We start from the raw sequence: 25309 nt of genomic DNA, 5'->3' as shown, positions 1-25309 counted from the left end.
TGCCTTGAAATGTTTTTAATAGAATTGGTCAAGCAGTTGGTTATTGCATGGTGTTCGTGACAGGCTCCCTGCTTGGCACAGTAGGAGGGGTGTTTTAAGGCACATCATCCTGTGATCAGAGGTACACAAAAGTTTGATTACATTCACAACATTGACATACAGTTTTCACCACTCAGAAAATACACTTCCAATTTTGACAAAATTCTCTTAACAAGATCAGTAATATACAGAATATTGAACACCATAACAAAATTTTCAATAAAATGCAGGTAAGAAAAAGAAATTTCCTAAATTTTTGTACTTTATAGTACCACAAAATAGAAGTTCTTTATTAAATAAATAATGTTATAACAACAGTTTTCCTAAGGAAATACATCCACGGGACTTTGCCTTCGGCTTTAAAACAGTGGAGAGGAATGGCAGGATTCCTATCTATGATTTGCAGCCACAGTGCCGGTCACAGCATGGGGGCATCTGAGCACACATGGTGAGCTTCTGGTAGCAACCCCTTCTTGCCTGGAGTCTGGCTCCATCATGATTGTGTCCCGCTGTGCTGATCACACAAGCTGAGCAACATGGTGGACCTTGGTAGATGGAGTGTCAAGGAGGTGTCGGGCAGGCTCACACCCTGGCTGCTGGCTTTGGTATTGGTCCAGTGCACGGCCGCGGGGTGCCATCTGAGCTGCTGGTCTGGCTTGGCTTCTGACTCTGCCATGGCGATCAGTCCCCATGCCCAGCAGTCCAGGGGTGTTAAGGCAGCTTCATCAGAGGGCAGGCGCAGGGGGCTTGGCTGCAGGGGTATAGTGGGTGCTGATGGGCTTTTCTCAGAGAACCCTTGGGTGGCCCCGTTTGCCCCCAACAAGCACCAACAGTGCTGTCTGATGGGATCACTGCTGGGCCAGCTATGCTATGCCCTGGCAGAACTTGGCCTCACAGTGGATAAAGATGGCTGCAAGCCAGACACTTGCCCCGACCAATGAGAATGGGCTAGGGATGAAGTGATGAGCTGATGTTTCCATCACAGAAAGCTGCTCGAGGAGAAGCCATGGAGGCTTGAACAAACTGGCATTGTCTTCATCTGTTTCTCCAAACAGTAAAGCTGTCAATAAGAAATGGTGTGTTTTCCTGCCTAAGACCTGATGTGCAGTGACAGTGCACACTGCTGCTGACCTCCTGGACTCGTGAATGTCCACTTCTATCCTGAGACATGGGCTTTTAGTTTTCCTGAGCAGAAAGCCGAGTGGTTTCAGGAAAGCTTCAGGGGTGGGTTGTGGCTGAGTGCACTTTAGTCCCTCTGGTCTTCCTCAAGTGAGACCTGCACGGCAGCCTGAAGGGGGGTGGGGCAGAAGGAAACACGGACCCCGCTCAGGTTCTGTGGAATGGAAGCAGCATTCCTCGCACCACACCAGGAACAGGGCTCTGTCCTGAGCCCTGGAGAGATGGAAGGAGTTCAGGACAGGCACAGGATGTCCAACCAAGCCCTCCTTGGAGCCACCCATGGCCCTGAGTGCTCTTCTGCCACTGTGTCAAGTGGGGCACAACTAGCTCTGATTCTGAACAAAGGGTGCCTCTGAGGCCCCCTCTATGCCCCAGCCCAGCCAGGCCATCTGCAGCCACCCCAGCAAAAGAAGGAACAGCTCCAGTCAGAGGTCTTTCTGCTGAGACAGGACAGTCCTAAGGGAGCTTCAGGGGGGGAGGGCAGGACAAAGGCTGGACTGGAGGAGCCCAAACGCAAAAGCAAACAAAGATATTCCTGTGATGGCATCCACAGGCCCTGTGGCCACCGGGAAGTTTGGAGACCTGGCAAATGGATATGAAGGGGTCAGAGGGGCTTGGGCCCCCACCCTGGGACTGGGAGACCACTGAGGGTGGTGAGAACCAGCTGGGGGCGGAGGCGGGGGGAACTGGTCAGGGCCTATCACTTGGGCAGATCTTTTGTTCGTGACCTAGTGGCCTGGCGTGATGAAGATGGTCACAGGCCTCTGAGGCTTTCCTGTCCCTGAGTCACGGTGACAACGAAAGATCAACATAGAAGTGCCGCTCAGCTGGAAGCGGCAAGCGGGCAGCAGCCCCAAATGGAGCACCTGCCAGACCTCCCGACTGGAGGCCAGCCCTGCACCTGGGCGAGGTGGGTGTAGGCGCCTCGAGGCGCCAGGCTGGCAGGGAGGGGAGACCCTGGGGGCCAGGCCACCCTCGGGGAGGCCGGGGCGGCGGTCTTGGTTACAGCGGCGTCTCCTCCTGCTCAAGCGCGTGCGGCGGCAACTCGGCGGGGCCAGGAGGCTGCAGCGACGCGAGCTTGAGCAACGCAGGGCGGCGGCGTGTGCGGGGCCGCTGGAACGAGCGCCGGCTGTGCACACGGCGCGCTGCCGCTGACCGCGCGTGCGCGCTGGGCAACGCCCTGCGCTCCGGCCCCGCCCCCTGCGTGGGACCCGCCCCTGGCTCGCGGGCGGATAGCGCTGCGGCCACCGACTCAGTGTTCTCGGGCGGCGCGGGGCTTGCAGCGCGCGGCCGCGGGAGCCGCGCCGGCAACTGGGGCTGCTGGGCAGTGGCGGGCGACCCCCGGCGCGGAGACGAGTGTCCTATCAGCGGCGTGTCGGAGCCAGTGTCACCTGCAGGAGGACAAGGAGGCGTAAGCTGCTACTGGGCACCCGTGGCCCCTGGCCCAGATAGTCATGCCTTCTGCCCAATGTTCCTTTCCCCTTGACTTTTCTGTTCCTGAGGTGCCACCCCAGGGCTTGTTCAAAAGAAGGTGCAGAGGGTAGCACCCCCCCATCCCCGCCATGGGCAAGGAGGAGCATTTGACCGCTGTTCCAGCTGACTGCTGGGGCCCTTTCACTCTATGCTGTCCCCTAAAAAGTAAGCAGAGGGTTAGGGGATACTAGCCACCAATAAGCATCCCTGGGCCAGGATGGCTAGACCACTTGGAATGTTCTGTGCAATTTGAGGCCATGCCCTTGATAGGTTCCCCTTCTACAGAGGGACATCTAGCATCACGCCCACCCCCTGCAGCTGCTCTGCTCAGGAAACTTGGCCAGAAGCTCCTCTGAGTACCTTGCTCTAAGGACAAATGGGATTCCAGGATGACACTGGGGGGGGGGGGCGGGGGGGGGAAGCAGAAGGTTCAGAGGCAAAAGCAAGGAGCAGGGGAGGACAGCAGGTGGGACCACCCACGCCTGGTGTCACTGCTGTGCCTGTTTCTAGTCTCAGTGGAAGCCCACTTACTGCATGAGTCCAATACCCATTCCTGAAGCAGGGCCCACCGGAGGAACCCCAGCAGTGAGGGTGTGGGACAGAACTCTTGCAGAGGTATCGGGTAGACTGGTAAAACCCTCTGCAAGTGTCCACCAGAGAAAACACTTCCTCTGTGTTTGACGGGGAGCTGAAACCTGGTCTGGGCCAGACCCACCCACTATAACAGTTCTACCTGCCTGTCAGGCACCCCAAGGAAAGTTGGAATACCTCAAGACACTGCCCAGGGGGGGTATCACCCTGTTCACTGCAGACAGTCATGGGCAACAGTGAGAGGGCTCTTGGCGTATCTGTTCATCAGTCACCTTGCTCCCCACCCAGCATCAAGGGCACCCCACCTCCTGCAAGATAAGGCCCACAAGGCTGCTGTTAGCCAGATGGTGGGCAGAACCCCCTGGCTACTGGTCAGCCCTCACAGGGTTCCCTCCTAAACCCTGCCCCTGCACCCCTCTATAGGAGGTGGGAGAGGCCCACTGCCTCTCTCCTGGATGAGCTGGCAGCTGGATGCTTCCCCAGCTGTGGGCCTTTGGATCAAAATGGACATCTCCTTCACACACAGGCCTGGTCAGCTCAGGAGTGAGATTCAGGGCTGATCATGCAGATAAAGTTTATGATCCAACTGACAGTCTAAAAGTAAATTCTCACAAGACAGCATGACAACATAAATCCAAACAATCCTCACACCCTCTGGATCCCTAAATCTTAGCTGGAGAAGCAGAGAATCAGGTGAGTATTGTTCATCAGCATCTCCTAAGAAATGTGCAGTGAGTCAGACTCCCGTAGAGACAGGCTCTAGAGAAGGAAGAAAACTGCAGGAGAGAGCTTGTGAAAGTGCAGGTCCAGGAGAGAGACCTGGAGGAAACAGCTGAGAACAGAGAGGGTGTTAGGAGCCAGGGTGACAGTTACATGTGTGTGGACTCGGGGAGGGCAGCGTGGGGCCGTTCCTCAGTGCCATCAGCCAGCAGGAAGGAGTCCACTGACTTGTTGCTGAGGCGTAAGGGTGTCAGGCGCCGGAAGTTGCCAGGAGAGTGGGGGATCTGTACTCGGGCCCTCTGGGAGGGTACCACAGTCTCGCCAGGGGACAGCCAGGGCGGCACCCTGGCCAGGATGCTGGGGTCCAGGTCCTCCTCGGGGGAGAACACAGGGTTGTCGATTCCTAGGAAAAAGGGCAGCAGCTGATCAGCCTCCCAGGAGCACCCCCATCAGCAGCAGGGGGAAGGCACTGCCTGGTGCAGCCGCCAGCTCGTCCTGTGGCAGCCACCTGCAAGGTCACCTGGAAGGTCAGTCCTTTTAGCCTGCAGCTCTCACACCAGGCCTTCCCTGCACACTATAAACCCACACACTATAAGCAGGTGAGCCTGCCTTCTGCCCTGGGGAGGGTCCTTTGGATAGAGGGGCCATGCTGGGAGCCTGTGCATGGGCCTCCAGGAGCAGCCAAGCCTCCCAAGGCAGGGGGTTCCTCCTCCACTGACAGAACTCACTTCACCCCGCCTTAGTCCCTCTCTCACCTGCTTGGGAGTCAGAGGCAGTATCCTTTGTGACACTGGCCAGGAATTCGATGCCCCCACTGGTCTCCTCTGCTTCATAGTCAGGGGCCTCCTCAGGGTCTGAAAGCTCCAAATCTAGGGGGCAGGGGGCAAGAAGAGGGTAAAAGTGGCCTGTGTCCCCTGTGGGTTGTCATTGAGGCTCAGGAATGGCTGGGCATCCCAGTGGCCAGGTAACTGTGCAAAGGAAGAATCATCTCTGTTGCGCCCTCTCATGACCCCAGCCCCACCTGGACTTCTGAAAATCTCATTGGAGAGGGGCTGGAACCTCACGGTTGGCAGCAGGGAGGGATGGGGCCCGGGTCTGATGGTCTCGGGAGGAGAGGGAAGGAGTGCCAGGCCTGGCAGCAGCCTCCCAGCCCAGGGGACTGCTAGGGTTGCAGTGGGGGTGAAGTGCCAGGGGAGTGGGGGCAACGGGGGGGGGGGGGCAGGATCTCGGGAGACAGCCCCGGCACACATCCTGTGTGTGACAGGCAGGGAGCAGCCATACCTTTCTCCTTGATGGTGAAGCTGTGCACTGGGCTCTCCATGGGCAGCTTCCCATTGGGGATGCTGCTGTTCCTCTGTGGACAAGCACAAGGCCTTACATTCGCAACCTGTGTTCAGGCCCAAGCCTGCCAGGACGGTCTCCCTCCGAGGAGGTTCCGAGGGTCTCCGCCCAGGGGCCATTCGGTGCTGCTGCGCCCACTGACCCGGCCCGGGCGACCGACCTTCATCCCAAGATCCATGGCCCTCCAGACTTGGATCGGACCCCCAGACACCTGTCACCCGCTGCGGGTCCCGCCTCTCCCGCCGGCCCCGCCCACTGGCTCGGCTCCGCCCACAGCCGGCCCCGCCCCTCACCCGCTTCTGCGCGCGCTCCCTCTTGTACAGCTTGGCAGCCTTCTTGTTTTGGTTGATCCCCAGCTTAGCCGACTTGAAGGACTCCAGGCGTTTTCGCATCGTTCTGTGGAAGATCTCCTTGTCCTGTTTCTCGCTCTCGTTTGGAGTTAGCTTGTGCCGACTGTAGAGATGCTTGTACTGGGGGGAAGCGGGCGGTCGGGCTGAGCGGGTCACAGCTGAACTCCTGCCTGGCCCTCCCGACCACTCTGCCTGGGGAGAGGGAGGACGCTACCCCGGGGCTACCCCGGGACTCCATGGGCTCCGCCAGTGCCTGGAGGGCAGGGGCAGACGCCTCACCCCAGCACCGGGGAAGGGATCCCGGTGGACCTCGCCTCCAGAAGCTGGGAGGGTCTGGTGAGCAACCCCTGCCCACCTCCTGCCGGGGCTTGTACAGGTACTGCTGCAGCGTGTGGTGGGTGACCATGTCCTCCGTGTCTCGGATGCTCCTCCGTCTCTGCTCCAGGGACTGCATGTCCAGGCGCACGGCGCTGACATTCTCCCTCCTGCAAGAGCCCCAGGAGGAGCTGCTCCCGTGCACTCCTGCCCAGGTCTGCACAGCTAGGCACCTGTCCTGCTCTCCTCTCCCTGGGACTCCAGTCAGACTGACTCCCACAAGGCCTTCCCAGCCTCTTTTAAAGGCAGACCCCTGGAATCCCCTGAAAAGCCCAGCTGTGGGGCCCTGGAGCAAGCCTGCCCGCTGCCTTTTCCTGGTGCTGGGACACCTGTACCAGCCGTCTTCAGTTAGAACTGGCTATAAGCTGCCTGGGGCAGCAGACACCAAATCTGACAGACCTGGTCTGTTTTCCCCTGGGCCAGGACAGGCACATGGTAGCCAGGGGAAACAGACCAGGTCTTAGCCCCCAGCTGCCCTCTGCCCCTCGCACGTCATTTCAGTGCTCTTGCCAGTTTCATAGTGAAGTAGGTCTGCATGGTGGGAAAATGCACTTTTCAGTGCTTTCCCATCCCAGTTCAGGCCCCCAAACCGCCCACTGGCCCATTTATGATTTCCCCAGGCCTGGAGGAGGAGTGACCCAGGGAAGACCCCACCCAGCTGCAGGCCAGGGCAGCAGCACACAAGGTGCACACGTACAGGAGGTAGGACACAGAGGCCTCCACGGTGGATGGGCGCGGTGTGCTGAAGTCTACGTTCACCATGTTGTCGGTGCTTGGGGAGCGGATGAAGGCCAGTGACCCGCGCCGCTCTCCCTGCAGGGACAGGCAGATGTCTGCTGAGGGAGGGAGGCCCTGGAAAGCACCTGAAACTTGGAAGACTGGGGGCCCTGCTGCCTGTGCTTGGGCCCACAGGGCCTGGGAGGTGGAGGCAGAGCCTAGGGAAAGTCAGCCCTGCGTGAGACTGTGCACCCGTGTGCCAGTGCCTACCCACAGCCTGCAGGGCTCCAGAGGCACAGACAGCAAGGAGACTAGCTCCCGCAGGGTCCAGACAGGACACTGCCTGAGTGGCTGGAGTTGAGGATTGGTCCAACACACAGCTGTTCAGAGGAGAAAGAACCTCTTGGAGGGCATTTGGGGGGATCTGGGAAGGCACCGTCTTACTTGCAGATTATGGGGGGGCTCTCCTCACTGGGGCTTCCAACCCACAGGCCTCAGGCCCTGATGGGCTCCAACAGCAACCCAGAAGTTGCTGGAGGACAGAGGAGCTGTGCTCTGGCTGGGGCCTGGGTCAGGAGGGTGAGAAGCCTCAGAGGACACGGATCACGGTGGGCTACAGCCCAGGGAAGGCTGAGGAAGACGGTGGCCGGAGTTGTCAGGCTGCTCCTCATCTTTAACTAGCTTTGACATGTGCACTGTACTTTTCAGTTCAGGAAATGCTCCCTGGGAGCCTGGATAGGGGGTGGCTCGAGGGTGTCTGGGTCATCCTCAGCCACACTGGCCCCCTCCAGGGCATCTGGTGCATCATCACCTGCCTCTTACTTCCAAGCCCTGCATTCTCCACATGCCCTTCCCCTCCCACAGACTGGCAAGGTCAGGTCTGCAGCACCTACAGTTCCTGGCATGCCTCCCCCAAGGGGACGTCAGAGAGGAAGAGGGACCCTTGGAGCTGGGGCTGGGACTGGGAAGGTGCTGGGGTAATGAGCACCCTCAAGGGTAGGCTTGAGGCTGTGAATGTGTACTCTCCCGGATCTGGGGCCATTTCTGTTGGGAACGCTGTTGGGGAGAGAGCAGAGCCCAAGGTTGTGGGTCCTGTGTCAGGTACTGCTGGCTGGTGCGGGTAGAGGACAGGCTCGGCACCCTGTTTGGTACCCGTCACATAAAGTGAGGAGTTGAGGAGTTCTTCAAAGACAGGAAGCAGCACTCAGAGGCCGCCAGAGACCCCTGCCTGCCCTCGCATTCCCATCCTCATCCAGCTCCAGAAAACAAATTGTAGCCTTCAGTAGGATTTCGGCTTTTAGAGGAGGCCCTCAGCCATCTGAGGTTGAGGCCCTGCCACTGTGGGCAGCCCTGTGGGGCCTGCCAGGACAAGGGACAGGGAGACCATGTGGGCACACCTGGGACCCAGGTGGGGAGGGCAGGGGTGGGACTGCACTCTGCCATGACCCGTGTGCCTCCCATGTCCACCCACACATCCTGAGTCCTGACTGTGTGCAGGGGTGGGCTGTGCTGTCCCCTAACCACATGCCCTGAGAGCCATGACAGGACTTGTCCCTCCTCCCACGTGCCTCTGAGCTGGCTCCTCTGTGCCACGCCCTGGACACATCCAGCCACCAATGTGTGGGCAGCGTCTGCTCCCGCCTTGACTTGGGGGTGGATTCGTTCATCTGGTGAAGCAGAGGACAAGGCAGAAGTCCTGCTGCTTCCCCCAGGTGTGCCTGCATGTGCCAGGGCCTTGGCTCCTAACCTCCTCCCTGCTCCTCCTCCTCCATCTTGAACTCAGGATCAGGAGCCCTGACCTTGTGCATAGACCCACCCGCACCAGTGTCTGTCTGAGCATCACCTGCCCAGGGCCTCGCTGCCCTCGGGAGGGAGCTCTGACATGCCTGCCCCAGGGATCCGAGGAACCCTGAGCTGCACTTGAGTTTTGGGGGCAGGCCACCCGTGCACAGAGTGCAGGCCCTCTTGCGTGATCCTGGACCACATCCAATGAACCCTTGCTTCAGCTCCCAACTCCAGAAGGACATGGAATGTTCTAGTACCTCAGCCACATAGCTAATGGCGTCTTTCAAGTTCAGCTCATGGAAGACATTCAGAATCCGATCTCGAGACTTTTGGGCTGACCTTCTCATCAGGACCTTGCTGAGGAACTTCCTATCAAAACTGGACCACCTGGGGGACAGACAGTCACATCAGCAGTTAGGTGGGGCTGCCTGCCCCAGGCAGGTGGGAGCTGGACAAGGCTGGGTAGACGAGAGTCTCCCAGGACCCTTTCATTTACTGCAACATGCCTAGAGGTGAGTTTTAAGTGGCAGGCTGAGTTCACCTTGCCCTGCCTGCCCTCTGAGCCTTGCTGTTTGGTGGCAGTGGCCTTCAGAACACAGGTGACACCATGCTCCATGTCCTTGCCTTGTGGACAAGGCTTCCAGGTGGCACCTGGCCTCAGAGGTGGTGCAAGCAGCTCAGGTGCCCGGGGCTGTAAGCCTGGGTGTTCTGCCAGGTGAGCTGCAGCCTCTGGGAAACGTAGAGGATCGTTTCATGAAGCAGGGGCCAATGAGTGGGCTTTATGTGCTTTAGTTTTCAGATTCGTAACAAGACATAAATTGATGATTCCAATTTCATGAACAAAGTAATTTTAAATATTGAGCGACACTAATGTGCCCCTCTTCTGTTCATACAGGGATGGTTTACTCTGATTTTTCAATTTCCCACAAGTAAACAATATAGCTGGTCAGCCACAGTAAAAGGCATCTAAGCTCAGCTAGAGTGGGGCTCCCCACAATTGGGCCAGTAGCCTCTGGCTCCTGTGCAAAGAAGGGTCCTCCTGACAGCTGTATCCCTCAGACCATGGTGACTCAATCCCCGTACCATTGCAGGGTCTGTGGTGGCCCTACCTGTGCCCTGTGGGTCCCACCGTCTTAGGGAGGAGTGTGCCTTTGGTTCCCGCTTTGGTCCACCTCTGGCCACTTACTTATCTCTGAGATAATTGTGTCCAATTTGTCCTGAGATGTCCTCGATGGCAGAGAGGATATGGTCAAATGCCTTTGGGACAGAAAGACCCTCCTCAGCCTCACTGGGACCACGCAGCTTCCTGGAACCCCAGGCGACCTGGGGACCTGCCCCTCCCTCCACCTTCGCCAGTCCCCCTCCACCCCACACTGCTGCCCTGCCCATGTCTGCCCATGCCCACTGCCCTACCCGACCGTGCAGCTTCTCGTTGAGCTTGGGCTCCCGTTGCTCACTCCTCTTCACCTTTAGCCACTGCACCAGGGGCTTGATGGTCAGGCCCTGGAAGACCAGCCTCACTGATCCTGATGCCAGGCAGGACTCCCTGACCCCAGCCCTTGCGTGACCTCCCTGCCACGCTGGGAAGCCCAGGGACACCAGCCTCTGTGACACTGCCCTGCAGAAACGAGCCCTAGCCTATGCCACAGGGTTCATAAGGACACCCCGGCCCCCACCTGGCTCCTGGGACCACCAGACCTGTCACCAGACTGAACCCTGAAACTGACAGCCCATCCCACTGCCCGCTTGCAGCAGTGAGAGGCTGGATGGGTGGCCGGGTGCTCCCAGGTACCTTCCCATGTGGGACCCTGCTCCAAACAGGAGGCAGCCCAGACTGTCTCCATGTGGTCTGGATGCCCCAGAGCCACTCCAGGCCTGGGGCTTGACATCTCATAACCAGGGTAAAGACATACCCACCAGCAGGGTTGGTCTGACTTCACCCCAGTTAGGGAAGAAGGAAGTGGCACCCTGAGTCCTGGCCACATGGCTTCACAGCCCTGTCAGCACCCAGCCTGCCCCAGGAGGTGCCTCACAGCCTGGGCTCCCTTCCCCTTTCCTTGGCCAGCAAGTGAAATTTCCTGCCCCCTCCCGGAATCCTCTGGTCATGTACAAATGGTACCAAGAATGACAAGAACCAGCGAGTCTGATGACACTCAGCTGGGTGTCCACAGGGGCTCTACTCATCAGCACAGCCAGCCTAGCACTCAGGACAAACTGTGCCAGGTCCCCTGTGGGGCCACGTGAAAACCTACAAAACGCTCCTAGTTACTAAAATTACAAGACCCAGTTAGGTCTGGAGGCTGGAAATTGGTCCTGCGGCGCTGAGGTGGGCCGAGCCTGGCCTGTGGGGACAGGACTGCACGGCCTGCCCAGCCACACCTGGAAGATGACCGTGAAGAAGACCACGATGATGGTAGTGCTGACAAAGAGGTTCTTCTCCTTGACCTTGTTCTCATCCAGCAGCACCACCAGGGCGTAGGCCACGGCCCCGCGCAGGCCGCCGTAGGACATGACCACCTGGTCGATGGGTTCCAACTGCACCATGCGGTACCGGTTCAGGATCCAGGTCTGCAGGACAATGCCTGTGGTGGGGAGGCAGGCTCAGCCAGTGTCCCCTTCCCGGGGACGGACCCTGGCTACCCTCCTGGTGCCGTGGCTTTTCTCCCACAGCTCTCTGCCTCCTGTCCCTCCACGATTCCAGTGGCTGGAGCGGTGGGTGCTTCCCAGGGGCCCCCTGGTCATGCTCCCGGTAGGAGGGACCAACAGGACCTCTGGCCCCATGTCCATCACTGCGGTCCTGCCCTGGGGCCCCATTGAGAGTGAGTCAGTGGTAACAGGTGGGTCCCTCTGGAGTCCACAGCCCTCCACCGTGATCCCTTGGCCGTGCCTGCCCTGGGGCCCTGAGGCAGCCTGGACCTTCATGGGTGCCAGCCATGGTCCAGGTCTGTGGTCACTGGGCTGAGAGAAGCCTGGTGGCTGTGAAAAATGCCAGGTCCTTACCAAGGGCCCGGTACACGGAGATGAAGACCAGCGTGAGCAGCACGAAGGCTGTGTTCCAGGTCCAGATGAGGGGGTCCACCGCCGAGATGCCAAGGAACATGAAGATGATGGTCTCGGCCCCGCTGGCCAGCATCTTCATGGTGTAGCGCACGGTCGTGGCCGACTGCTCTGAGATGTTGGCCTTCACGTACTTCTGGCAGCAGATGCCACAGAAGGTGATGCTGTGGGCGGCAGCACATGAGCCTGGCCAGATGCTGCTGAGGCCCCCCCCTGCTGACCCCCCACGGTCAGTCCTGCACTGGGTGGGCCTGGCAGATGGGGGGCCAGCCCTGAGCTGGGCCAGCTCTGTGGTCTGTCCTCCCTGCCCCCCGCAGGCGCTGCATCTGGCCTTGGACCATTCTGTGGAAACGCCAACTCCTTCTTTAAAAACTAAATACAACAGATTCTTTCTCCCCCGACCATGAATTTCCACCCAGCCTGGGGCTGAGGCAGCTGGGAGGCGTGCTCCAAAGGTCACACTCTGAGGAGGGAGGGTGAGGAGGGAGGGTGGCCCCCCCCCTTCACGTCCCCTGCCCAGGGCAGGGTGTGACCTTGGGGTTGCCCTCCACCCACCCCCAGGCCCCCTGGCAGAGGCACCAGCCTGGAGTGCTGTCCCAGGCCCAGTGCAGGGCTCTCCAGCCTGCCACCAGGAGGACAGCGGGATGGCTTACGCCAGGATGGCCGACAGGGACAGCATCTCGGAGGTCAGGTAGGACAGGTAGGAGATGACGAAGACAAAGCCGGGCTCGATGATGCGCACATGCTTAGTGAAGCGTGTCACCAGGGACAGCAGGAAGGCGAAGACGACACCCACCAGCGTGCCCCCCAGGCTCACCACGAAGAAGGACACTGTGAGGACGAGGACCAGGGCTGAGGCTGCCTGAATGGCCCTTTGTGGCCAGCTTCGTGGGCGAGGCTGCTGGGGCTGGCCTTCCTGGCCACTCCTCAGGGAGGGTTGCCTGGTAATTCCGCCTACGGGGGCACCAAGAGCTCAGGAAGCAAGAGCAGGTCCCTGATGTCTCTTGGAGAGAGTCAGGTTTCAGCACCAGCCTCAGGAGGAAAGGGACAGAGGACGGTGCCATAGCCACAATGCCCCACTGTGGGGGCATCACCTAGACAGAACACCCTGAGGACCAGGCCCTGTCCTTGGAGGCCACATCCTTTCCTTCCTAGGGAGGCCCAAAGTGGCCATTCTTCCTGCCCAGCAAGCCACCAGGACCTCTGTCAAGTCGTGCTTCTGGGGTGTCTGGGAGGGCTGTGTGCACAGGCTGGGCCCCGTGACAGTGCAGACACCTTTCCCTCAGGGCTACAGGGTTCCAGAGCTGCAGGGGCCAAAGGCAGCTGAGATCTGTAGGCCTGTGGCCTGCACTCCTGCCAGGGCCTGGGGGGGCACTGGGGCCCCCCTGCCACGTACCTATGCCTTTTACACAGTCCACACCGGTCACGTTGTCACCACCCAAGGTCACAAAAGACTCGAAGACATTGTACAGGACCTGAAAGGGCAGAAGACAGCCACACATCTGGTCAGCCTGTGGTCAGCACTGACCGCTCCCATCTCAGTGCCTGGGACTCGCTGGTGTTGGGCCGGGTGTGGACTCCACAGCAACTAAAGGCCAGCACAGGGAATGGCAGTGACAAGAAGGGGCCCACGATGCACTAGTAGGAGGGATGTGTGGGCAAGAGAATGTTCTGGAAGGAGCCAGAGCTTCAGGAGCAAAGTTGGCCTCTTCCTATCCTTGGCCAGATGGGGCAGCCGAAGCTGACCTCAGGACTTAACCCCCCACTTCCTCTGCCCAGACAACCAAGTGCCCTGTCCGGTGGCTTTGTGCTGTGTGACTGGGCTGCGGGGTTGCGCCCTGTGACCTCGGCATGTCCACATGTGACTCTAACCCATCCTGTGCTGGTGCTGGTTAATGGCCATGTCCAAGTCCCTGTTCCCTCAAGGCCCACAGCCCCAACTGAGGGGCACAGGTGCTGTCTCTGCCCTGACCTGCTCTGAGGTATGTGCTGGGGACCCCAAGGGCAGGCGTGTGGTCTGAGGGTCAATTCCTCAGTGGCCACTGAGTCCCCAGCATGGCCTCACAGGGCTGTGCCCTTCATGGAAGTGCAGGTGACAGCTGGCGGGCTGTGTGGGCAATGAGGGCCCTGGGCTCCCAGGGAGGGTCCCTGCAGAGACACGGGAGCCACAGGCGGCCCAGGGGCACAGGAGTTATGCGCTGAACTCCTGACTGGCCTCAAAGGCCCTCAGCTGCCCTGGGAGAGGCCTCTGGGCACAAGGTGAGGATGTCCCAGGGTCCCGGCCCCTTCTGGAGGCCAGTGACAGGTCACATCTTCAAACTTCTTGTCCTGTCTCTGCAAAGTCCAGGGAGGAGGCTGCATCCACGTCCCAACTTGCCCTGACCCCTCCCAAAGAGTGGCCCGTCTGGAGGTGGAGCCCCCCCTCCCCAGGCGGCTGTGAAGCTCCCCACGCACAGGCCTGCTGCTCAGCGTGCAGGGCCCACAGTGCCCGCCACTGCCCACAGCCCAGGGCCCCCGAACACGCGTCCACGGGGCAGCGCAGCCAGTGCAGACTGAGTCTGCTTCGTGACTCCTACGAGGGGCTGGGAGTGTCCCCAGGAGCGCCCACGGTCCTGGCCTGGACCTCAGACCATGCCTGGGTTTGGAGACGGGGCCTCTGAAGAGGGCTCGGGTGAAATGGAGTCCTTAGGACAGGCCTGCTTTGCTGACTGGGGTCCTCATGAGAAGAGGCCGTCGACACACCAGTGGGCAGCCTCAGGAGGAGCCAGTCTGCCCCAACCTCTGCCTCCAGCCTCCAGCCTCCAGGAGGCTCCCGGACCAGCCAGCTGTGGCCCGGCAGAGTGGTACCAGTCTTATGAGAGTCTGCTCATTTGTCCCCCTGTATTTTAGGAAGCTAGGAATGGGTGGCGCCATGGGTAGCCCACAGTTGAAGAAGAAGGCTGTTCTGGGACCTGGCGGCTGTGGGCTGGCAGCCCTGGCAGCCCTGACCTTGAAGGCACAACATGGGCGGGTCCACAACTGGGGAAGGAAGGGTGAGAAATGGGACAGAGGGAGTCAGGAAGGGGCAGAGAAGGGGCACTACGTGAGAGGCAGGGCCTGCCAGGCTCAGCAGCTGCCCCCATGGACACCAAGCATCCCATACAGGCGTGGGCTCCCAGGCTACTGTCTTGCTGGATGGTTGGCTGCGGGCAGCAGAGCTTCTCATTGGCCCAAGGACAGTGGCAATGCCCCCTGGGTGGGTCTCCCTGTGCCTCTCAGGACCGGGCCCTGTGACGGGCCCTGAGGACCCTGCCAGGCCTCACCACAGTGACGGCGTCATTCAGCAGAGACTCCCCGAACACGATGATGAACAGGACCTCGTTGACGTGCACTTCCTCAAACACGGCCAGGACGGCCACCGGGTCCACAGCTGCGATCAGGCTGCCAAACAGCAGGAAGTCCAGGAGCCCAATCTGCAGCTCGCCTGCAAGACAAGTGGGCCACGGGGAAGGGTCCAGAGCCTGCAGGTCAAAGAAGGCCTGAGGGCAGAGCCCACGCGCGATGCCCTGGGTGTACAAGGCCAGCGGAGTCCCACAGGGGCTTCCTTCTTCTTGCCGGGCTGAGGGCAGACCCTGCCACGGGTCCACGGGGCCAGGCACAGCTTGCAGGTCATTGCCAGGGCAGCACAGGGGGGTCCATGGCAGGGAGCTGAGTGGGGATGGGACATGGCCATGACTGGACGTCTAGGCTCCTGTGAGCCCGGCAGCCTCCAGCCAGGTCACGCTCCCTGCAGTCCATCTGGAAGGTCAGCACAGACTTCGCTGCCATCGGTGGCCCTGCCTGGCCTGGCAGACCAGGCCCCCTTCCAGGCCCGTCAGATGCCTCTGGCACCACCAGCCTCTGGCCCCAGGACCCTGTCAGACCTTGCAGTGGTACACTCTGGAAACTGGCCGGCTCCCAGCAGGAAGTGCAGCCAGCTGAACAGGCCACCCAAGCTGGCCGGGAAGGGACACCTGCCAGGAGTGTCTGGAACTGAGGGGTCACTCCACCAGGCTGCCTGCTCAAGGCCCTCTCTCCACCTTAGGTAAGAAGAATGGCCACTGGGCCCACCTGCAGGGCCTCTGCAGCCAGTCTAGCTGACCCTTCTGTAATGGGTGCACCTGGCCTTGGTCACTGGTCTACAGAGACTGGTCACTGCCTGCCTAGCTCTATCACACCTGGATTCCCTGCTGGGACCCAGGGACTAAGTGCAGACTGTCAGCATCTGTGTCTACTGTGAAGAAGGGACATGGTGACAGCACAGTCCTACATGGTCACAGCAAGATAGACCCGGACGTCCCTGGCAGCAGGAATGTTCTGAGTTTGACGGCCACATGGCTCAGGGGCCAGCGCATGTGCACGGTTCAGCCAGTTGGCTGCGAGGCCTGTGCCGGTCGTAAGAACCTTGCTTCCTAGAAGAAAGCCAGGTGCTGTGCCTGACCAAGGTGGGCAAGGGAAGCCTGACAGCTGTGTGAGGCCAGGGGTCAGGGAGCCACAGAGGGTGCCCGCTGCAGAGGAGCCGTTGTGACCCACCGGGTCTGTTGGAGGCTTCTTCCTGCAGAAACCACCCTGGGGCGTCCCATGCCCTGACCTCGTGGGTCACAGGGCTATCAGGGAGGGTGAGTGTGACCCTCCTGGTGCCGTGGGCAATAGGTCCAAGGGTCCCCTCCAGACCCTGAGTCATCCCTGCATCCAGTGGTCGGAGTCGGCTGGTCATCTGAGGTATGTCCCGCCCACCTATGGTGACACCTTCCTGGAGCAGGTGTCTACTCGCCTGAGGGCCTGCAGGGCTCACCCTGGTGCTCTCTGGGTGACACTGGTTGGCAGGCTCAAGGCAGTGCTCTGTGGTGGTGGCCCAGTGCTGAGGGAGCAGGCACATGGGAGGGACTGCTGTCCTTGTCACCACACTTCTCTCGGTCACTAGGGTTTTAAGGCCTCAATTCATGTGGTGAGTGCTGGCCAGTCCTCTCCCTTGAGCCAGAGGGAAGGTCACCAATCCTGGACCCGTCCCTGGGAATGCTGGCCCACTTGGCCTCTGGGTGACCAAGGCTGAGTGAAGGACCGCTCCGTGCAGGAACAGGAGCAGGCGGAATGTGGATCAGAGACAGGGCATCACAGGCGGAGGCCAGTGAGATGTGCTGAGCTCGGCCTGTGGTCCAGTCGGTGAGACCTGGATGCTGCCTGCTCTTCTCCCTGGGACCTTCCTCCCAGCCCAGAAGGACAGCCATTGCCAGATCCTACCCACACGCCACCCTGGTCAGAAAGGGTCCTCTCCCGAGCAGGGCACGGGCCTCGGCCAGGTGTTGCCGTGGGACTCTGCACTCAGGTCTTTAAGCAGCTCACCAGCGACATCCCTCTATGCCCCCACTCCACCCCTGGGCTGTGTTCCGCACCCTGACCTCCCACCCTGTGGGCAGCACAGGACTCACCCATCAGGCCACTGAGGAAGACCCCATAGAGCGACAGGCCGGTGGTGGCTGCGTTCCACACAGTGCCGATGACGGCGTACAGCAGGATGGTGCCCAGGTTGCCAAAGAAGAGCCGGTTGGGCATGAAGTAGCCAGCGTCCAGCACGATGGGGGGCAGCAGGTAGAAGAAGAAGACCGTGGGTGTGAGCGTGAAGGAGGCAATGTGGTCCGCTGCCCAGACGATGCCGCCCAGCACCAGGCCCAGCACAATGAGCAGAGCACTCTCAGGGACGACACTGGTGACCTTGTGCGACAGGTGGAACACTGCGAGGAGGACAGAGGGTCAGGGGGACAATGTGCAGACTCGTGGGACAGGGCCACTGCGAGAGGACAAAGGGTGGGGATGGGTGGGCAGGAGGGGAGGGTGTTGGGGTGGGCCCCCCAGCAAGGGTCCTCCCAGTCCTCATCCCAGGTCCCAGGGCCATCTACAGAGCCCTCCTGCCCTCTGGCTGTCCACACTTGGTGGTGGGTGGGAGTCATGTGCAAGCAGACAGGTCCCTTCTGGAGCTGGCTGTACCTACCAGAGACTGGCACCAGACAGAGTCAGGACAGGGCTGCTTGGGCCTCAGCCACACAGCCAGTGCCCTCTCCAGGGGTTTGCATTCAGGTGGGGAAGGGGGTGGGTAGGCAAACTGGCAGAGACCCCGTGACAGTCTGGGCAGGAGGAGGCCACGCGGTGACTGAGAGGCCAGGGGCTGCTTGGTCCATCCCACAACCCCTGACCTGCCCATCCCCCAGTGGGACTGATTTCTGTCCTCTGGGCAGCCACATCCACTCTGCTCCTGAGACCGCCTGACCAGACTGATCCTGAGGTCCAGAGCCTGCTCCATGTTAGTCACCTTGTGGACTCTGGGTGTTCTCCCTGGCTCTGCTTGACCCCTCCCCTGAGTCACCACCTCCAGGAGCAGTGTCCCCAGGGACAGGCACTAGAGCTCACAGGAGCCACAGTGGTCCCCACCCTGGCCACTCGGCTGGCCAACCCTGCTTGGACCCTGGAGGGCTCTTGGCCCCGCCTGTGTCAGCACAGGCCATGTGGCCAGGCTCCTCAGTCCATTTGGGCTCAGGACAGAAGCGACACTTCAGCGGCTGGAAGGCCAACGTTGGGGGTGGCCCTGCTGGCATGAGCTGTGAGTAGCACGGCAGACTCCTTCCCTGTACAGAGGGTCTCTTGTCTGAAATGACTTCTTGGATATTCAGAGGAAGGTTGCCACCAAGCCCCGCAGACCCCAGCTGGCACTGACAGTGTGCAGCAGCAGAGGGACCCTCAGCGCCCTGTCTCAGGGGAAGCTGCTGCAAAGCCGGAGTGTGTGGCAGTTTTCAGGCTGGAGAGGACCCACCCTGCCTAGCGGGTGGCCTTGGCTGGCTCCCTGGACTGTTCTCCATGTGTAATCATGGGCCCACTCCTGGGGGCGTGGTGCCCTTCCTGCCGCCCTGCCCTGGGACCTCCTAGCCTTCACCAGGAGCTGGGCTCTGCTGGCCACTCCCTGAGCCTCAGGCCTGTGGTCCCCACTCTGGACTTCAAAGCACCAGCTCCAGGGGGTGGGGACGCTCAGCAGAGGAAGTGCTGGTTGGAGCCTTCAGGACCTGTGTGGACCCAGCCCCCACGGGCCCTGCAGGCAGCGCCCCCACCTGGCCACGTCTTGCATTCAGCCAAGGTTCTGCTTTCCCCCCTGAGGGCCTTCAAGGGGTCAGCTGGGGTCAGCTGGGAGGGCTGCCCTGTGGAGCGCCAGTGATGCTGGAGGCCTCACCACCTCCCAGCTGATTGCCAAACCAGCTAGACATACGTGAGGAGCACATCACAGAAGGTGAACGCCCGGAACAGGGGAGGCTGCTGCCAGGAAACCAGGAGGGCTGGTTCCCTGGAATCCTCAGGGCCCTGCCTGGGTTTGGCTCTTGAGGCTCCAGGGCCTCACACAGGAAAGCATTCAGAGGGGTTGGCCTTACAGGTAGCCCCAAGCAGATGCCCAGAGAGCCTCCAGTCCTCTGCAGGGCCTTCCCCTGACCTGGACATAGGAGGTCAGGCTTGCGGCAGGCCACGAGCACCCCTCTCCCTGCGGCTGCCTTCCTCTGCTCTGCTGCAGCTGGGGGACCTGGGCTGGCGGGACTTTGGGAGGCCCTTTCGGGCACCACAGGGGAGGCCAGGTTCTTTCAGTGGGCTCTGAAGCCCCAGGTCCAGGCAGCCCAAGAGCTCCTCTGCAGGCTCCAGGCTCAGCAGGTCCTGGCCAGCCAGGAAGCTGCCTTCCCAGGGCTCTGAGGCCGTCGGGAGTCATGCTGATGAGTCCACCGTGGTGGACCCTGGACCCGGAGCCACGCACCCAGCCTCTGAACACCCGGATGCATGTCTAGAGATAAGCCAAGGGCCCTGCTCTCTGATCTTCCCCAGCCACTGGGCTTGGTGTCCTGAAGGGTGCTCAGAAAGACCAGGGTCCCTGCCCAGAGCCACCCTCCTGTGAGCGGCCCAGCTGCTGCCCTGGCTGACCACTGCTCCCCAGTGCTAGTGTGGGACCACTCCCTTCTCCAGGAGGGAAGAGATGTGCCTCCCAGCTAGGTCCCCAGAGTCCCAAGCACAGAGCTTCCTGGGGGGGTGTGGTCCCCACCCTGTGCCTCTCCTGCCTCTCCTCGAGGCCTGGGGTGGGATCTTGTTTACCACAGCTGCACACCCACCCACCTGTGTCCAGGGCCGCCTGGCCTGGGGAATGGTGTAGTGCCCTTCTGTGACCTGGTGAGGCAGCCTGGCGGCCACTGGTTAGACTGCAGAGGGACCTGGGAGACCTCGTTCCCCTCGCCCCAGCTGGGGCTGCCCTCAGACCTGGTCCACTCAGACCTTCAGTCTTGTACTCCAGCCTTTCCCCACACAGAGACTGCTGAGGCTGCCTCTGTGAGGTTCAGCCCAGCAGCCACAGGGCAGAGACAGCGCCCAGCCAGGCTGCTCTAACACACAGCACGGCTGCCCTGGAGTCCAAGTGCGCTAGACACCAGCAGCTGACCCTTCTCACGTTCCCATGGGCAGCTCAGGCTGTGCCATCCGACTGACCCTGAGCACGGGTGGATGCGGCCGGGCTGGCCTCAAACCCCACACTCGTGCTCACAAGTCTGACACCTCAGAAGGCAGCGAGCTCTCACTGAGGAGGACATGTGACAACAGACAGCGTCCACGGGCTCTGGCTGTCTCCAGCCTTTTGCCATCTTGACGTCAGCAGGGACGACCTGTCCACGGCCTTCTGCAGGGGAGCTGGGGTCCTGAGTGCACTCCCAGTGCGTTCCCTGCAGCAGGTGCCTTTCATCTGGGCTCTCTGTTCCTGGGCAGTGAAATCCCGACTCTCCTTCATGTTCGCAGGGCACCTGGTCCTGACCATGGCTTGGCCTGATGGCCTTCTGGGCACCCCCTGGACTGGAGTGGCCAAGTGGCTGGAGGTGAGGCCCTGGTGTCAGCCCCGGGGAGGGCCGGGCAAGCCGGCTCCACACTTCAGCACAGGCTCTTCCTCCGTTTGCTCTCCCTGTCTGTGGTCACAAGTGATTTCTCATCCTCAAGAACGTGTTGGTCATGAGATCCGAGCACTGCAGGCTCTGTCTTAGGTTCTCCATCTCCAGGAAACTTCCTGAGGCTTCCTGAGCCCCCCACAGGGCTTCCCTGTTGCTGGCCCCGCCCACAGATGCTTCCTGGGCCGCTGGCCCCGCCCACTGACGGTTCTCTGGGAGCTAGCCCCGCCCACGGGCACTTCTGTAGTGCTGGCCAGGGGCTGTGGATGGAGTCTCTCCGCAGGGTGTCTGCAGGTCTCTGCACAGCCCAGGGGGCACTGGGGGCTTCCTGGCCTGCACGGTTTTCCTCTGGCCACTTTTCCTCCTCTGCCTTCACCTGGATTCTCTCAAGCCTTCTGCCCTGCCAGCGTGTGGGCTCTTGGTGGTCCCGCAGCTTCGACCTCTTCTTAGTCTAATGCCGCTGGACTGCTCCTGCCGCCAAGATCCCCTTTGCACTGTCCAGGCTCTTTCTCCTGCACGGAGCTCGGGGAAGTGTCCGGGCTTCTCTCCCTCCGCTTCCCCTCTCCTGGGTTCCTGGCCGCCCCTGCTGTGCTGAGCTGTTTCTGTACACCGTGCGGCTTCCTGACCTGGACAGCTCTGTCCAGCTTATCTCTCCTGCTGACCCTGTGCCTTCTCTGGGGCCTGAGCATCTTCCCCAGAGCTGGGATTGGGGCTGGACTTCACTTTCTACCGGTTCTCCTGCAGTCAGGACTTGCTGTGGTCACAGGGAAAGGCTTCCACAGGGACATGGCTCTGGGCCTCAGCTCCTCCTCACACAGAAACTGGGCTGTCTGGTGGACAGGAGGCTCAATGCCGGTCCGCTGCTTTCGCCCTCACCAGCACTCCCCACGTACCTGTGGCCACCTCTCAAGTGTCAGTCTGCATTGTGATTAGCTGCTTAAACCAAAGACTTGGTTGATTGTAATTAGCAATTTGCTAGTGGCTCCGCAATTACGGGCATAATGGGTGTATCAGGAGTCAGTCGGCCAGGGCCTGCAGATAGCCCACGGCGCCCAGTGCCTGTGTCTGAAGCTGGCTGCGTGGGCCCAGTGTGGTGGGCCATCCACACCCACGTGGCCTGGCCCCAGGCTCTGGGTGACCTGCTGCAGGTCAGAGCTGTCCCTCCCAGGGGCAGTTCTTATTTCAGTCTCCGTCTGACATCTTAGGGACAAAGGTGTGAAACACCTACATGGCAGGCCTTACCTCCTTCTCTCACCCTCTACCACATCACAGATGCCGCCTGAGGATCGCTGGGCTCCTCCTGCTCATCTGAGCACCGGTCACACCTGCTCCAGGGAAGCATAAGCATTCCCAGAAAGCTGGGAAGGAGGAGGTTGGCAGAGCCTGAGAGGGGATGCTGCTCAACTGTCCCCATCCGCACATGGACGTCTCCCCCGCTACAGGAAGCCCAGCCAGCTTGAGTGGAGACAGACATGTACTCCGGGGAGAGCCGGGCTCCAGGGCGGCCGAGAGCATGGGGCAGGCCTGTGTTGGTACCTGGGTATGGAGCTCTCAGTCCATGCAGTTCACCAGGGAAAAGTGTGGCCCTATGGGTTGAGAGTGCAAAGGCTGTTTGTGTCACAAACATCCCCCAAAGGCCACGTGTGCACAGGTTGGTCCCAGGGTAGTGCTGGTGGGAGGGGTGGAACCCGAGGGTTGGCTTAGGGGGGTCTGGGGTCCCTGGGAGGTGCCTCTGCAGGGGACTGTGGGACTGTGCCCTCTTCTTGGCTCCCAGCCTTAGAGGCAATGGCTTTTGCTGTGCTGCATGCTCCAACCATGATGTGCCACCACAGGACCCAAGTGACAGGGCCACATGGCCACGGCCTGGCATCTTCAAGCTGCGAGCCAACCTCAGCCTTTCCTCCTCAGAAGGTGGCTGCCCCGGGTACCTGCCACAGTGGCAGAACACTAGCAGAGGGTGACTGAGCCTCTGTGATACAGAAGAGCTCAGTGCCCACAGCATACACTGACCCAGGGCAGAGCACAGCCCAGACCTGTCAGAGCTGCCATGCAGAGTCGGGCTCAGCTGTGCGACCGCCAAGGCCAAACTGAGACGGGCGGACAGGAGGCCCGATGCCGGTCTGCTGGTCTTGCCCTCGCCAGCACAGAAACGAGCCCTGGCCAGGAGGAGGGAGGGAGGGAGCCTCCTTCAGAGGACAAAGCGGGATGCCTGGGAAGCAGGAGGCACAGGCTGCGGGGGACAGAGTCAGGCGCCTTCCAAGAGACAGGACGGGGTGAAGGGACATGGCTGAGCCCACAGAGTCACAGCTAATTAAGCACAAATGGCCCAGCTCCTGAAGGTAATGCCGGGCAGCCGGCGCTTTAGTTCTGATTACAAACCCTCTGGAGGGAGTGAAAGGTCACAGGCACCGTATCCAGCCCCGTCTGGACCATTACCGGGCATCGCCTCACGCTGGGCCCCAAGGCCGTGGGCTTGGGACGGCAGGGCTACCCTGTGCCGCCCCTCATGATGCAGCCCTGGACAGGCCTGGTCAGCCTGGAGCCACCCCTGGCCAAGGAGCTTTCAAGGAGACAGCAGATTTAGCTGAGTCCACGCAAACGCAACAGCACAGTAAATCCCTTGGTTTTACTTTAACACATACAAGCCCCAGTGAATTAAACTCTGCTTAACGAAGCAGCTGAACCAGGCGGAGAGAATGGGAAGTGCCCCGGGCCACAGGCCACCTCCTCTGCCCAGTGAGGGCCACGTCAGACTGGCTGTCGCACACACCGGTACCATGGTCTGTGCACCCAGATCCACGCCCGGTCCTCATGTGCCCCCTGAGTGCCCCCAGCTCCCCAGCCCACGAGGAGCAGACCCCATTGCTCTGACCTCAATCTTGCTGCACTTCCCAGCCGGTGAGAACAGTAAGTGTGTCAGCGCAGAGCGGGGCAGGCGACGCCGGTATTTATAGTCTGACTCCGTCTCTCTGGGTGTTACCTGACTGCCCAGCCCTACCTGCTGCACTCCAGGCTGTGCCCAGAGGTCCAGCTTGCTGGGGAGGCGAGGCCAGCAGGGAGCCCCCCACCCCAGCAGGCTCTCCACTGGGCCTGGTGGCCATTCAGGACTGGCCCTGCTGCCCACAGGTCATGAGATGTTTTCAACAGCATCCATTTATTAAGACTAGGCAGAACTTTTCAGCTTTTAAATTTGAAAATGGAAACAGCTGACGGCTTCCCATGGGGGAGGGAGGTAGCCACCCCTTCCACCCCGAGCTGGTGAGCAGCAGAAGTCAGGGCAGACGCCAGGCCAGGGCCCTGCAGCCGCCTGAGCCCCAGGCCAGCTCAGACTGGCCTCTCTGCATGGCCACAGCCTTTGGTCCAGACAGACAGGAACACCCTGCCCCTGGTCCCCAGCGCTGAGATGGCACCCAGCCCTGACGTGCTCACTCCTCTCATGCTGTGGGCCTCCTCACTGGCTGCTGGGGCCTGTTCCACATCCTGTCACCCCTTTTCTGTCTGTTGTCTCACGAGTAACTTGTGTGCTGCTCACCAAGCCCCGCCTCCCTGGGCCAGGGCAGTGTGCTCCAGGGGTGGAACCTCAGGGGATGGCCGCTGGGCGCCGGAGAGACGGGCTGTGATCCACCTGGGGCTGAGCAGCGTGGGGGAAGGCAGGGGAAGCCTAAAGTTTCTGATGCAGTCTGAATCATGACATGAGAAACCCACAGCCTGGTTCAGAGGCATCTCCATGGTGCTCTCTTAGTCACAGAGCAAGCAGCAGCCACATGGCAGGGTCACTAACGTGGCACATATTGTCTGCATTAAGAGCAGGAAGGGCAATTGCTTGTTAAGCTAATTGAACGTATGGACCATGATGTGGCCCACAGGGCCAGAGTCAGAGATGCCCAGTGGGTGGCTCCCAACCACAGCGTCCTCCCTCTGGCTACTCTACCTCTGGGATGCACCATGTCCACAGCACACAGGCTTGCTTTCTTATTTTCTAACAATAGTTGCACTTCTGTGCTTGGGTGAGGAACCACATGGCTGAGCAGCTCCTATTGTCCTAGGGGGGTCTCAGCCTCATGATGCAATAGCCAGTGAGTCCCGTGTTCTTCCGTGGCTCTCTTCCTCAGGAACACGCAGAGGGCAGAGCTCAGGGAGCCTCAGTCACCAACACAGCAATGGCAGGATGATCCCAGGAAGGAAGGGGGAACCCCAAACTCCAAGTATCTGGCTGAGCCCCAAAACTCCTGTGTGAATGGCACTGGAGTGAGGCGGGTGATTCCAGCGGCATTGCCATGGGGGACGGCACTTGGAGTGTCCCTCCACTCAGGTCAGTTAGTGCCTGGTAAAACAGCCATCACAAAACAAAGCCCGACAATCGACCCTTCCCAGAGCAACACACAGAGTGACCTACAGTCAGTCGCAGTGACCTACAGCCAGTCGTCACAGTGACCTACAGTCAGTCGCAGTGACCTACAGTCAGTCGTCACAGTGACCTACAGCCAGTCGTCACAGTGACCTACAGCCAGTCGCAGTGACCTACAGCCAGTCGCAGTGACCTACAGCCAGTCGTCACAGTGACCTACAGTCAGTTGCAGTGACCTACAGCCAGTTGCAGTGACCTACAGCCAGTCGCAGTGACCTACAGCCAGTCGTCACAGTGACCTACAGCCAGTTGCAGTGACCTACAGTCAGTTGCAGTGACCTGTATGCCATCCAGAATCACTAACACAC

At 60.5% G+C, this 25309-nt stretch overlaps 1 protein-coding gene across 6 annotated transcripts in view; it reads right to left on the bottom strand.

Moving 5' to 3' along the window:
* Slc9a3 (solute carrier family 9 member A3) overlaps positions 1-25309 on the bottom strand; it is a 39803-nt gene continuing 14494 nt past the window's right edge. For 2 of the 6 annotated variants that reach the window (XM_046430350.1, XM_046430354.2), the window contains exons 2-16: positions 17075-17377; positions 14930-15090; positions 13024-13102; positions 12281-12458; positions 11571-11791; positions 10950-11152; positions 9984-10073; positions 9757-9827; positions 8828-8957; positions 6766-6881; positions 6049-6178; positions 5637-5813; positions 5284-5356; positions 4758-4871; positions 1-2609 (exon numbers count right to left, since the gene is read on the bottom strand). In XM_046430350.1, the coding sequence (XP_046286306.1) occupies positions 2221-2609; positions 4758-4871; positions 5284-5356; positions 5637-5813; positions 6049-6178; positions 6766-6881; positions 8828-8957; positions 9757-9827; positions 9984-10073; positions 10950-11152; positions 11571-11791; positions 12281-12458; positions 13024-13102; positions 14930-15090; positions 17075-17377 (2435 nt within the window). In that variant the 3' untranslated portion in view covers positions 1-2220. Of the gene's footprint in view, positions 2610-3839; positions 4406-4757; positions 4872-5283; positions 5357-5636; positions 5814-6048; positions 6179-6765; positions 6882-8827; positions 8958-9756; positions 9828-9983; positions 10074-10949; positions 11153-11570; positions 11792-12280; positions 12459-13023; positions 13103-14929; positions 15091-17074; positions 17378-23465; positions 23487-25309 lie in introns of those variants that run through there. The other 4 variants (XM_058574517.1, XM_046430351.2, XM_046430353.2 and 1 more) reach the window with 4 other exon arrangements.

The sequence above is a fragment of the Marmota monax genome, unplaced genomic scaffold, assembly GCF_021218885.2.
Source record: "Marmota monax isolate L192 unplaced genomic scaffold, Marmota_monax_Labrador192_F-V1.1 WCK01_AAM20220418_F8-fsc00082, whole genome shotgun sequence".
In the NCBI taxonomy this organism is placed as follows: domain Eukaryota; kingdom Metazoa; phylum Chordata; class Mammalia; order Rodentia; family Sciuridae; genus Marmota; species Marmota monax.
Note: the sequence above shows the minus strand (reverse complement) of the source record. Positions and strands in the feature narration are given on the sequence as shown.